A 13,286-nucleotide genomic window follows, 5' to 3' on the forward strand; every position below is an offset into this window, starting at 1 on the left:
GCAAGTTGTGGTCCCTCTCTCCAACCTCACTGCTTTGCAAAGGCCTGAGCAGGTTTTCAAGTTCTGGTAATACTCGATAAATGGCCCTTAAAATTGAACTCAGGTACTCACCAAAAATTATTTTGGCAAAGAATTAGCGGTGAAATTAATGGGGTCGCTTTCATAGGAGCTGAATGTGCATACCCGCCTCACCTACAGCCACTTCTGGAAGAGCCATAGGGATGCAGTACGGGGGCAATCAGGTGCTTTCATGGAAAGAGCCCACATTCCAGCCCTGGCTCCACACTCATTCTCAGAGCACCACCTTGTAGGAAACCCTTCCCCGTTCTGAGCCTCATTTTTCTCATCTGTAAAATAAAGGGTTTCAACTTTGGGCAGCTCAATCTCAGAAACTAAATTTCTCTTCCGCCCAAATGGAAATAAGACTGTCTCCGTCACTGAGGCACATGTGGGATGACGTCTGTGGAACTTCGTGACTGTAAGAACACTGTTTTCTGTCATCGAGCATCATTGGCCACACCATCAAGCCACAGATCTGTCACTGCTGATGTCTGAACCTGGAAAAAATGTCTTAGGTACTGAAGTCACCTTGGAAAGTTAATTCAGTCCACTCATTCTTACACTCACAGCATCAGCTGGAATTGTTTCTATTTTTGTTTGATATCAAGATTCCTCATTTTATATAAACAATTATGCTTGTCATTTAGGGTGGATCTGCTCATATTTCTCTTGGCAGGGACCCAGATTTCTGCAATGGTTTTTCATGGTAGAAGTTCTCAGGAGGGGCCCAAATCTATCTTCAGTTACAAAAGGGAGCACTGGGGACAAAAGGGAGCACTCATGATTTCCTGGGACCCTTGGCTTTCTCTACATACCGTCTAGATCTCCATCCTGGCATATGTATTAGAGTCAGACACTCCAAGGGGAGTCTGAAGATAGGGGCCACAAACAACTCCCTTTGTCCCTCATATTTCCAGCACACAGTAGGGTTCAAGAGGAAAGGACAGAAGAAGGGAACTCTCAGTGGCATTATCCCACCTCCCCTCCAATGGCAGCAATTGTGCTCTGCCCCAAGCTTGCATGTCTCACTCAGCAAAACCAAAGCTGTATGGTTAACCATACCCACCCTTCTTCAAGGCAGTTTACTGCCCATCAGTTGTTACTGAAACATGTCCCTTGGGGGGGGGTCTCCCCCCTAATCCAAATAGCTTATCACAGAATTCCTTCCAACACCACATCACATCTGTCATGAAAGGAGTTATGGCAAATACAGCTGGGCCACACTTTTCCAGTCATTACAGGCTGGTATCCCAGTCTCCCCATCTGTCAAGTGGAGATAATAACAAAGTGATGGTTAAGGGTTAAATGAGACAACTGATGGCTTGAGCTGGGCAATCAGAGGAACGATTTTCTAAGGATATATAGGTGACCTCATTGTGTACTGACTTACAAATGCTGCTTGTTCTGGCTGACTGAGCACAGCTTCCTATCAAGCATTTCATACCCAGCCTCATTCCTTTTAGAAAACAGCTTCCCAATCCTACCAGCTCATACTGGTCTGAGTCTCAGTCTTTGCCTACATCAGCCACAGAGACAGAGGATGTCGGAGCTCCAGGGCCTTTCAATCCAAGCCCTTTGGACACGGCTCTGGGCTGTAAGTAACAAAAACCCAATTCAGCCCAACTTAAACAATAAAGGGAATTTATTGGCTCATGTAACAAAACCATCCAGAGGTAGGGCCAGTCGCAGGCAAAGCTTGATCCTGTACTTAACAACGTCTTCAAGGACCTGGCTTCTTTCTGCCTCTTGACTCTTCCTTCAGCAGTGTAGCTTCATGCTGAGAGTGGTTCCCCTCCATGGTCCCAAGGCAGCCCCCATCAAGACCTAGGATTACCCACCTCCGCTTTCACATCCAGCAGGGGGGATAAAAAGAGTCCCTACCCAACATTCCCGGAAAAAGTCTTGAAATTCCCTCTGGCTGCACTGCCTTGGCTCACATGACCATGTCTGAAGCCACCATGTCTGAACCAATCACTGTAGCCAGAGAGATGGAATGTGCTGTTGGCTTAGCCCAGGTCATGCTTTACCCCTTGAAGTGACGACTGAGTCAGTTCAGCCAGATCATAAAATCCCCAAACAGAAATCAGGAGCTGCGGGAAAGGAAGTGGGGGATGAACATTGGGAATGCAACCAACAACATCCATCACATCCCTTATCTATAGATGGGAAATGGAGACCAGAGAGGGAAAGGCCTTGTCCAAGACCACAGCAGAGCAGAGCTGGGACCACAATCCAGCCCTTCCATCTGCAGACCCTATATCATATCCACTCTCTCTTCTACTTCAACCTTGTTCAGGCCAATTCGCCCAAACTGAGTGGTGATCAATGTGGGTTCAGACCGATCAATTTCTCCCTAAACCTGAACGAACCACCTCGGAGGCATTCCATTTCAACCACCTCCAACGAGTTTCCAGTCGAATAAAATGAGCCTATGCCCAAGAGTTCTTGCAGCCACAAAGATCAACCCCAGTACTTCCACCTTCTCTCTTGGGGCCCCCTAAGAACCAAGTAGCTCCCGCTACTTTTACGGAAAAAAAAAATGCATTCTGGTGTGCAAACATTATCGCATATTCATGCACTCACAATCTAATTTTAGCGGCAAGAGACTTCAGTATAAGATGCTCACATAATTAAGCAGCTTTCTTCCCAGGGTCTGGAAGCCTGTCTATTCTTCTCTCTCATTTACACATCACTGGGATTATCAGAATGTGTTTTACAGTTTTTTAAAATTATATATTTTGGTTTTTTCAAATTGATCTACAACGGGAGATGAAATCCATGAAAATTACATGTTTTAACACAGGTTTGTGGAACTCCACAGCCTTGCTATTAACGTTGGAATCTGCAGGCAGGGTTTCACTGTTCTCTTCTGATTGGTTCCTAAAGCATTTGCCACACTTCTCCCCTAAATACGGATCCATGTTTACTCCTTGGCTGGTTGGACAGCAGCCTCTCTACTGAGAAGCTGAGAGCTATCGATGAGACCTAACTTGGAAAGAGACAAACGGACTTTCCCAAAAGGACAGACAGATCCCCTTCCTGCGCTTCCGAGTTGCTCTCCCAGAGGCATGCCTGAGGACGGCTGCTGAGAACCAGCAGCAGCGGGCAGGGCCTTGCATCTCCTTGCTCAGCCAACAGCCAGGAGCACCTGCCTAGTGTCAGGTGCCTTGCTGTGTGGACTGACTCAGCATGGCCGGGATGCACCCTGACCCCATCATTCTGCTCATCTGCATGCCCGGCTACAGTGCACAGGAAACTCCAAGGCCATCGGGGCAGATGGCACTCCACCTGGAAGGAGAGGAGGTCTCTCATACCTGGCAGCAGGGAATGGACCCACCCAAGCACCAGGAGGAACCAGCTGGCGCTGTTGCTTTCCTGACTCCTGGGTGGGGGGCCCTGGAGGCCAAACCCCAGCAAACCCCAGCTGTGGTCCCTCCCAGTGGGTCCCCTGGCCACACCTCTGTCCTTCACAGCCTCCACAGCTTCTGAGTCTTCTCCCTGAAGATGTCTAGGTGGCCAGGGAGAGTGAGGCCAGCCCAGGAGCGAGTCTCAGGAGGCGGCCAGCGTCCCTGTGCTCCACCAGTTGGTCTGCCGCCTCCTTTGAGACTAGGTTTGCTCTGGGAGGCAGGTACCAGCTGGGACCCCTTCCATGCCAGTGTGGAACTCCTGGAGGGTCTCAACTGCTCCCACAACTTGGGAGAAACAGCCCCATCAGAAGCCTTCACAGACTTGACCTCGGAGCCACGCTGAGCCAACAAACGTTTACAAAGACCCTGGTGTTTCCAGCTTTGGGCTGAGCCGAGTGATGCTGTGGATGGGTCTAAACAGCCTCAGCAGCAGTGGGTGTGGGGGAACCTCAGGAAGGACCTGGAGGCCACCAGGAGCACACAGCTCAAGTACTCTCATTGGCAAAGCCGAAGGCTGGGGAGGGTTCCCTCTGAGGAAGGGCGGCTCCACCAGGCCCTCCAGCCCTGTCTGCCCTCCCCATCGCCGGCCAGGGAACAGAGGTCAGGGCCCTTCCATGCCCGCTTTTCCCAAACTCCTCGCCCTGGCTTCTCCTCCCAATGCAGCTTGGCTCAGGCTGAGGGGAGGTCAGACCAGGGGGCCCAACCAGGTTACCCTAGGCTTGGAGAGGCTGCAGAGGGCTCAGAGCTGTCCAAGTTCAGGCTGGCCCACCTCCCTCCCCTTCACAGGGGTCAGGGTGCACCCGAGCTCTCCATGGCCCTCCCTGTGTCTTGACCGCCCTGGGCTGTACTCCTGGGTCCACCTTCACCTCCAGACCTATGCCCCCTGGTCTCCACTGCCTCCTTCCAGAGCCCAAGATGTGTAATGAAGGGTGACCAGAGAGGGTAATTAACATCAGCACCGCTGCCCCTCTCAGCTGAGCACTGAGTGGCTCTAAGGACAGTCCCTTTTTGTGTCCCCACCTCTGACCTCATTCACCCACTCCCCCCCCCACCACTGCATAGACTCAGAGAGACACACACGTCCCACACCCCATTCACCTGTTTTGCAAAGCACACCAGCGTTTTCCAAGCCTCTGAGCCTTTGCACATGCTGTTCTCTCTGCCTCAATTACCCTTCCCCTCTGCTCTGCTGGGATAATTCCTACAGATGCCTCAAAACCAGTTCAAAGCCACCGTGATGCGTTCCCTGAAGACCGCAGGCATAGGGGCTGACCCGCCGGGAGCAGCCACAGCACACACGCTCCTCTGCTACTGCGTTTCTCACTCCCATTTGTGACAACCCCTCCTTCCCCTCCCAAACTGTGAGCTGGGGGTGGGGGAGGGGGCCTTCCTATCCATCTTCTCCCCAAGGCCAAGGCCAAGGCCAGCACACTGCTGGCATCAGCATCTGTGAGCGCCCTTCCATTTTTGTTGAGGAAATGGATGAACAAGTGGGGAAGATGTCAGCCTCACAGAAACAGACAGAGAGTGTGGCAAAGAGGCCCAGGACAGGAAGCGGCAGGGTGAATAACAGAGGGTCAGAGAGAGCTCAGCCACCGGCCACCAGGGAGGTCAGGCAGAAGCTGCAGCCACAGCCTCGCCCCGGCGGTGGGGGGGAGGCATGTGGATGGGCCATGCAGCGCCCCTTCCTCATGACCCCAGGGGGCAACCCACAAAGAGCAGGGGACTGTCAAAATGGTGGGGCAACCATCCCCAATGGTCCCCAAGACCCATCCCTCCTGGGTCTCCCCAGGCCCACCCAAGGTCCCTCCTGCTGGCATCAGGTCCAGGGCTCCCCTGGAGGCCCAGCCCTTCCCTGTCCCACTGTCCTCTTGCCCTCACACCCTGCTTCTGGGGCATGGCGCAAATTTCCAGCTTTTCTGGGGACCATAGAGGAAAAAGCCAGGCAAGGAGGCCCCACTCCAAGGAGGATTCATGTTGGAAGGGGCGGCGGGGGGTGCACAGAACTTGCAGGGGGTCCTGAGGTCGGTGAGTGTATTGGGGGCTCCGCTCAGCCCACCCGCAGAGAAGGGGGAGGTGGAGCCGCAGAGCTGTGGTGTCTGGTCATCACACGGCCCCTATTTATGGGACAGCAGGCAGGCGGTCAGAGCTGCACGGCCCAGCAGCCACAGTCTGCGCCCACTGCCCTGCTGAGGTCTGCGGCTCACAGCACAAGTGGCCCCCTGCCCGGCATCCTGCACCAAGGCCCCTGACAGGTGAGTCCGAGCCTGGGGCTGGAAACAGGAAACTCCAGGAAACAGGAGCCCGAGGTGCACATGTGTGCGTATGTGTGTGAAACAGACAGACAGCCTCCGGCAATGCAGAACCTGGCATCTGCGTGCCTGTGTCTCCAAGTCTGGGATTGGCTGGTGCACCCTGCGTGGCAGCTTGGGCGCATCAAAACAGGCACTGTGAGCATGGAGTGGCGGTCTAAGCGTGTCTGTGAGAGCTTGTGGGTGTCTGTCCCACAACATCGTGTCTGCCTGGGTGGCCTAAAGGCTTGTGTCCGGGTCTCCCTGCGCATGAGGGACGCAGAACCCGGGCAGGCCTCCCTGCGGGTGGCACAAGCAGCCGTGTGTCCCAGCGAGCGCGTGCGCAGCCCGTGGGGGTGGCCGGCTCTCAGCGGGGCGGGCAGAGCGGCCGGGGCCTATCATCTGGGCACGTACTCCCTGGGCAGCCCAGCCCAGTTGTGGTCACGCAGGGCCTTGTCCACTGTCCGGATGTAGCCATTGATCAAGTCCTTCATCTCCGGGGTGAAGGGCTCGGGGTCATGAGGGCGCCGGCCGTGCCGCCGGAAGCTGCCCTCCTTGTTGTTCTCCACGCAGAGCAGCCGCTCCTCGCTCACGGACACATTGAGGAAGCCCACCATCTTGCGCAGCGTGGGCACCAGGCTGTGCCGCAGCTCCTCGTAGTGCACGACCAGCAGCCGCTTGCCGTACCTGAGCCAGTCCAGGACGTGCGAGGACCACCACGACGCGTAGCTGTTGACGAAGTCTGGCCACTCTGGGGTGGGGACAGAAGGGGCGCCACATCAGGACCCGGCCCTGGCAGGGCTGCGGGCCCTCCGGATGCTCAGGATAGGGAAGCGGCCAGCATTTTCCATTGCCCACCACCCAGGGCCAATCTGCCCAAATTCCCCGCAGAGGAAGACCCTCTTGGTGACCTATATGAGTAAGGGTTAACGTCAAGCTGGGCTCTGAGAGTCCCAAGCCAGCCAGGGAGACGTGACCTTGAGGCGGCCTTCCCCCAGCAGTTTCCTTGGAAACACACCAAGTTCAGACAAATGTGGACTGAGAGTCCCAACAATGGCTTCTCTCCCGTGTGCCAGGAATTCCGTGACCTTCGGGACTGTACCTGGTGGGGGGAGCTGGCGCTGGGTCATCCTGAGTGACACAGCCGTGTTACAGAAGGGAGGGAAACTGAGGCAGGGCATCTCTGTCGCGATGACCCTCGTTCACTTTGATCTTGTTTCTGACAACTATGCACGTCCAGTGTGGGTGACGGGGGCCGAGCAGGACGTGTGCGGGAGCTGCTGGCCTCCCAGTGAGAGGAAGATGTCGCACAGCCCCGATTTCCTGTCCTGGGTCCTCCCAGGAAGCTAAGTGGATGCGGTGACTGATTGATGCTTATTGTTTCTGGCGGCTGTGACTGCCAGTTTGAACCTGCGACACTGCTGGGCAGTAGGACATAATATGAAGCCGCAGACGGGGGCAGCTGCCAACTTCTACAGGTGATCTACTCCATAAGACTTCTTTTCCAGAAAATTAAGAAATTAGGTTTTTTTTCTGGCCGGGGGTAGGGTGCAAGTGTCAAGAATCACCCCAACAAAACTAGCTTCCATAATTGGGCTGTCAAGACACTTCAAAGGCTGTGGGAGTGTTCACTTTCTCTCATCCTCACAACCGCCCTATGAGATGGGGACCACCTAGGTTTTTAAGATGAGAAAATTGAGGCTCAGAAGCCAAGGTACGTGGCTCATCCGTAAGGAGCTGAGGGGGGATCAGAGTCCAGCCTGTCCGCAACCTAAAGGGGAGTCAGCAGGGGGACAGGGCTGACTGGGGGGCGCTGATCTAGTGGGGGTTGATGGGGACAGGGGAGAACACCAGTTAGCCTCAGCCAACCCAGACTCATGCAGCGACAGAAGCACAAGGCTGCCTGGCCTAGGGCCCCACGTCTCAGCAAGCCACCCACCCTACTGGGCACAGCTTTACTCCTGACTGACAATTTTATATCACTCAGTACCCTGAATTTCTCTCTTTAATTCATTGCCCAGAGTGCATGCCTTGAAGGCAGAGGCTGTGACCCCTTAGCCCGGGCCCCTGGTGCCTTGCTCAGGGGCTGGCACACAGTAGGACTTCACTAAGTGTGTGTTGGCTGACTGACTCCGTGAATAAAGTTGCAGTGGGGAACAAGCCAATTTGACCCAGAATCAGAAAATTCAGGCGTTATGGACTGAATGTGTCCCCCACCCAAATCCATATGTTGAAGAAACCGTGACGGTATCTGGAGATGGGGTTGGCGAGGTAATCAGGGCTGGATAAGGCCTCAGGGTGGGGGCTTCCTAATGGGACCACTGCCCCTCTAGACAGCTCACTTCTGCTCTCTGCACACACGTCCACGGGGAAGGCCCGCGAGGACACGGTGAGGACGTGGCCTTCCGCAGCCAGGAATAGTCCTCACTGGGAGCCAAATAGGCCGGCACCTGGGTCCTGGACGCCCCAGCCTCCAGAACCGTGAGGGACACATTCTGCACGTTTACGGTATTCTGTCATGGCAGCGCAAGCTGACTAACACATCGGGTTTCAGTGCTAGCTCTGCCACCGTCCACCCAGGCTGCCTGGACCAGCCACACAGCCACGTCCTGGTCTCCTCCGGAAAGTGGGGCTGAAGGCGGTTCCCCTCCAGGACACAGTGAAGTGTCCATGAGCAGCTGCTCAGGAGGGGACTGACACGCTGAGCGCTGACCATCAACTGGGCACATCCGTGATCTCATTGATCCCCGACTCCCCAGGAGGGGTAGGTGTTTACCTCATTTTATAAAGGAGGAGCCTGGTCATGGAGGCAGAGGAGTGCAAACTCAGGGCTTGGGGTCTTCCCATAGCTCCGGGTGAGCTCCCGGGTATAAGCAGGAACAGAAAAGGGGTGTAGATCCCCCCCACCCTGGGATCCCATGTAAAATACCATGGCACGTGTGACCTGGCGGACACGGGGGGAAAGAGGAAGAGGTGAGTGCAAACCCAGGCAGAGGAGCATCCAGTCCCCACGAGGACCCTGCATCCTGATGGGCACCCTGCCCGCACTGACAGGACCCCCCACCGGCCCTTCTGTTCACCTTTGCTCTTCCAGTTGCGATCAGCCGCATAGCCCAGGTGCCCGGCGCATTTCCTGTTGAATTCGGCCACCAGGGACCTGTACGGGTTCCGGATCAGCAGGATGGCCGAGTCGAACATCTCGATCTCCCTCCTACCACTCTCGTGGGTCTTCACACAGATGGTGCGCCGGCTCCGCCAGTGGTCCTTCTCGCCCTTGAACCCTGCCCGGGAGAAAGGAGAGGGCCCCTTTGCAGGAAGGCACCGTGGGGCCCCCACCGCCATGGCAGCACACAGATCTGAAGACTAACACGGGTCCCTGAGGGAAAGCTGATATTAAGGGCAGAATAGAGGCCCATGGATGGCACAGAGAAGGTGCTGCGAGGGCCTGTGGATGGCTCCACGGGCCTGATCCCTGCCCAAGAGAAAGTGAGAGGAGGAAGTGTCCAGGAGTGGGGAAAGATGGTGTCTGCAAGAGAAAGGAGATGGGGCACCCCCTGCAGACCCCCAGGAGACAGGAGGCAGAGGGCCTGACCATGCCCCGTCTCTAGACATTGGAGATACATGTGTTTGGGCATCTTTATTGCCACTTTCACACAAGCATCACAAATAACCATGCAGGCACAACCAGATGAAGAGACTGAGGCTCAGAGAGGGTGTGTAACTTGCCCAAGATCACACAGCAACAGAGCCAGGGCTCTCTCCACATAGTTTTGTGTGTCCCTATGAGGCCCCGGCTCCCATTCACCCCCCACAGTGGGGGCAGAAGCCCCATCAGCAGTCTCAAGGCCTGTGTAAGGAGCTGTAGCCCCATCCCCTGAGCATGCCACAGTCCTCTGACAGGGCCCCACCCTGCATCTATGGAGATTCACAACCTTGGACCCAGAACAGGTCTGGCCAAAGTCTCCACAATATTGAGCCCAGCCCTGTGGAACCCAGGGCCCAGTTTCTATGAACGGAGCCCTGCTCCCATTGACCAACCTCTCTTGGGGCCTGCCTTCTTCCAGGGCCCTTGGGCCAGCACTGGGTGCTCAGAACCCGAATGACAACTGGTTGAGAAGCCAGACTCTACCCATCCATCCACAGAGTCACACGTTTATCAACAACATAACTGTGCGCTCATTCTGTGTTGGACTTTATGTCGGGGATAAAGGGGTGAGACTCAGACCCTGACTTAAGCTTACAGTCTACAGGGGAACAGCCCAAGTATAATCAGAGCATAGAGGCTACGGGGACAGAGTGGGGGGAACCAAGCACGGGGATGTCGTTGAAGGCTTCCTGGAAAGAAGTCCCCTGGATCTCGTCTCCTGGCCACATCCCAACGTAGCCCATGGCAGCCACCTCAGGGGACATGCTCTATGAACGTGCATGAGCTTATCTAGGGCTCTTGGAAACATGAGTCCTACTATGTGCGCCCCTTCATGAATGGCTGGGAGGCATTTGTATCCACCAGAGAAGTGAGGGATTTGTTGATAGCTGGAAAACGTAAGCCTCTTTTCAACCTGGAAATCTGGGTTTACCTGATGAGGCTCAACAAGTTTCAAACTCATCCCTGCCAGGGGCCAAACTCCAAAAGTCTCGGCTTTGATTCCTTCTGTCAAACAGCTGGGAAGTTCCAGGGAAGGAAGAGTCCAACCATGGGCTGAGCAAACTTGAGATCTGGTCTCTGACACCCTGAGACCCAGGGGGCATCTCACGCTGCCTCAGCCAGTGTCAACAGCAGCCACCTTTCCTTGTAACTCAGAGCACGTTCACCCACGACAGGTTCACCATTTTGGCACTGGAGCTGCCTTGTGAATTGTGCATGTGTGTGTGTCACTGCTCTGAGGCCGGTGGCTACATCTAACCAGTCCCATGGGCTCCAAGATGCACGGGGTGTCTCTAAAGCCATTCTGAAGCAGTATCAACCCTTATGTACCCAGATATTTGAGTCATTGGGCCATTGAGCCATTTGTAGAACAAATCAGGCAGCTGTGTGAACAGGTTAAAGGCCTTCTAGATGAACACGGTGGGTAACCGTGACCTGCCCACAGTGGGTGGTTCCCAGGGGACCAGGCCAGAGCGGGCAGAACCACATGCTTCATCCGGCCCCTCCACCTGCCGGTGCCCACAACTTCCCAAGGACGAAGGGGCTGCTTATGTGGACACCCTCGGCTCCTTCCCAACCAGACCAAGATTGCCATGGTGATTCCAGGAGCCACTGCCAGGCTCAGGAGGTTTCCGTTTTCTCTACGACGTCACTGATACTATCATGTTTCCCTAAACCAAAATCTAATTAAGAAACCCCGACAAAATGTTGTAACACTCGACAATGGAGAAATAGTTTGCCAAATTTAGATCCCCCTTAACTTGTCTGAGGTTCTTCGTTCTTAAACAGCACGCAGACTGGAGCCATTTAAGTTCACTGACTTGGCATAATGAGGCCTGTTATTTCTACAAGGGGAAGATTAGAAATCATAAAACTCTGGAAGATTTTTGCACCTATTTTTAAAAATAGCATTTTTATAAGCTACTCCTTGCCTCCAAAAAAATAAATAAATAAATAAAGATGAGCAGATGAAGTTGGTCTCATCTAATCAGTAAGGGTTTGGGAAATGAAGGAAAATTCAAGGGATGTTTATAGGGAGGGAATTCCAGCTAGCAGGCTCTCCCTTTGAATCTGGAACAGGCACTCCTTTGTGACTTATCGCCCAAAGTGGAGCCCCGGGGCTGGCTGCCTCAGCATCAGCTGGGAGCTTGTTAGAGATGCTAATTCCCAGGCCCCATCTTAGATCAACTGAATTGGATACTTGGAGGGGCCCAGGAATCCGTGCTGAATTTAACAAGCCCCCTGGGAGGTTCTTATGCACACTCAAGTCTGAGAAGCAGCACTCCGGTGCTCCAGGGAGCCTGGCGACAGTCCGGCCTCCGGGAGCCGCCTTCCTCCCCGCGGCCCTCACTCACCTTTGTTGTAGAGAGTCCCGTCAAAGTAGTAGCTGCCTGTGTAGAAGCCGGTGGCGTGCTCGATGAGGTGCCGCGCCCACGTGTTCCCGGCTCCCGGGAAGCTCGACAGAGCCACGAACACTTTGGACTTGGTGGGCAGGAACCTTCTGTCTGTGCACCGGGTGTCTGAAAGTCCAGAAGTCGCCTCAGGGTCACTCAGCCCCACTGTGACTCCCAGACGCACCGCCAGACTCCCCTCCACAAGAACTGCGGGTCCAAGACTCCCACTTAATAGATGGGCACACTGAGGCCCAACGAGGGGAGGGGATTTGCCACCTGGACCTTCGCTGTACAGGTGTGTGGCTGGCCAGAGAAAGCCCCAGTGACCACGAGGCCTCCCATCTCCCACTGCGAGGGAGGGGTGCCAATCAGCACCCCTTTGTCTCCACGGCCACAGCTGAACCCGGGCTCCCAGCATGGTATGGATAACTCCAGTCTCTGCAGGAAGGAGGGATGGGGCGGGGCTGCGCTGACCAATGCCACATACCAGGTACAGCCAACAACGAACCAGGGCCGGGCTAATTCCTGGCCAGTAACCTCTCTGGGCCTCATCTTCCCTCCCCCCAGGGCTGCTGCAAGGAGTACATGAAATCATCTCGTGAAAGCCCCAAAGCCCCCAGGGCCGTGCTGGGTCACAGGAGGGCCTTGATAAAGGTGCCAACATCCCTCCCCACGTGCTCTTCCTCTCATCAGCAACTAAGGTCAACTCGGGTAGATTTGACACAGACAAGGGAGATGCTGGGGCCTGGGCACAGCCCAGGAGCCGTACTAGTCCCCATGTCCTGGGCCAGCTTGGGGAGGCCCCTGTGGTCACTGGGCTCCTGTGCCACTTGACCCACAACCTGGCCATGGCTATCCCTCTGGTCTCTGCCTCTTTGCTCTTCGTCTCTTTCTGAAACCACCTTCATCCCCAGAGAGACTCAGATAAAGGTCAGGTGCTCTTCACGCTTAGTCCTGCATCCTGTGTCCAGCCCCCAGGGATGGTGGAGGCCTCTTCCTTCCCATTATCCCAAGATGGGGCCAGCCACCAAGATGCCAGGGTTTTCACACAGAGGCCCTCCCCGCCCCAGGGCTGCACACCCAGCCATGGCTGGTATCTCCAAACCCCCAGACCAAATGCCAGAACCAGTGGCGGACACAGGGAGGAGGGCCCTGCATGCCTTGCCCACCTCGGGGCCAGAACTCACCTTGCACAGGTGTCTGGTAGACCTCACAGTACTCTGCCAGACTCTGTGCCTCGGGCTCCTGGCCACACAGCGAGCCGTCCACGGCATCCCGCAGGCTGAACTGGGGCGTGGGGTAAGCACAGTAGCACTGCCAGCCCCTGAGGACGGCCAAGGGGAACTCCTGCCGGGGAAGGAGAGACACAGAAGCATCTCGGGTGAACGCAGCTCAGGTGCCGGGACGGACATGTGGCATGGACTGCCGGCTGCATGGGATCAACAGGGATGTCTGCCCATCCTTCCAGCGCCGGGCTCTGTGCCCAAAC

The 13,286-nt window shown here is 55.3% G+C and overlaps 1 protein-coding gene across 5 annotated transcripts in view; it reads right to left on the minus strand.

Annotated features, from left to right (window-relative positions):
* Positions 1-1,684: 1,684 nt before the first annotated feature.
* The window catches only part of WSCD1 (WSC domain containing 1), a 48,036-nt gene continuing 36,434 nt past the window's right edge, over positions 1,685-13,286 (minus strand). For 4 of the 5 annotated variants that reach the window (XM_070560995.1, XM_070560993.1, XM_070560996.1 and 1 more), the window contains exons 6-9: positions 12,985-13,144; positions 11,759-11,923; positions 8,839-9,039; positions 1,685-6,509 (exon numbers count right to left, since the gene is read on the minus strand). In XM_070560995.1, the coding sequence (XP_070417096.1) occupies positions 6,157-6,509; positions 8,839-9,039; positions 11,759-11,923; positions 12,985-13,144 (879 nt within the window). In that variant the 3' untranslated portion in view covers positions 1,685-6,156. Of the gene's footprint in view, positions 6,510-8,838; positions 9,040-11,758; positions 12,005-12,984; positions 13,145-13,286 lie in introns of all 5 variants that reach the window. The other variant, XM_070560992.1, reaches the window with a different exon arrangement.

Source organism: Equus przewalskii, chromosome 10 (genome assembly GCF_037783145.1).
Source record: "Equus przewalskii isolate Varuska chromosome 10, EquPr2, whole genome shotgun sequence".
NCBI lineage: Eukaryota > Metazoa > Chordata > Mammalia > Perissodactyla > Equidae > Equus > Equus przewalskii.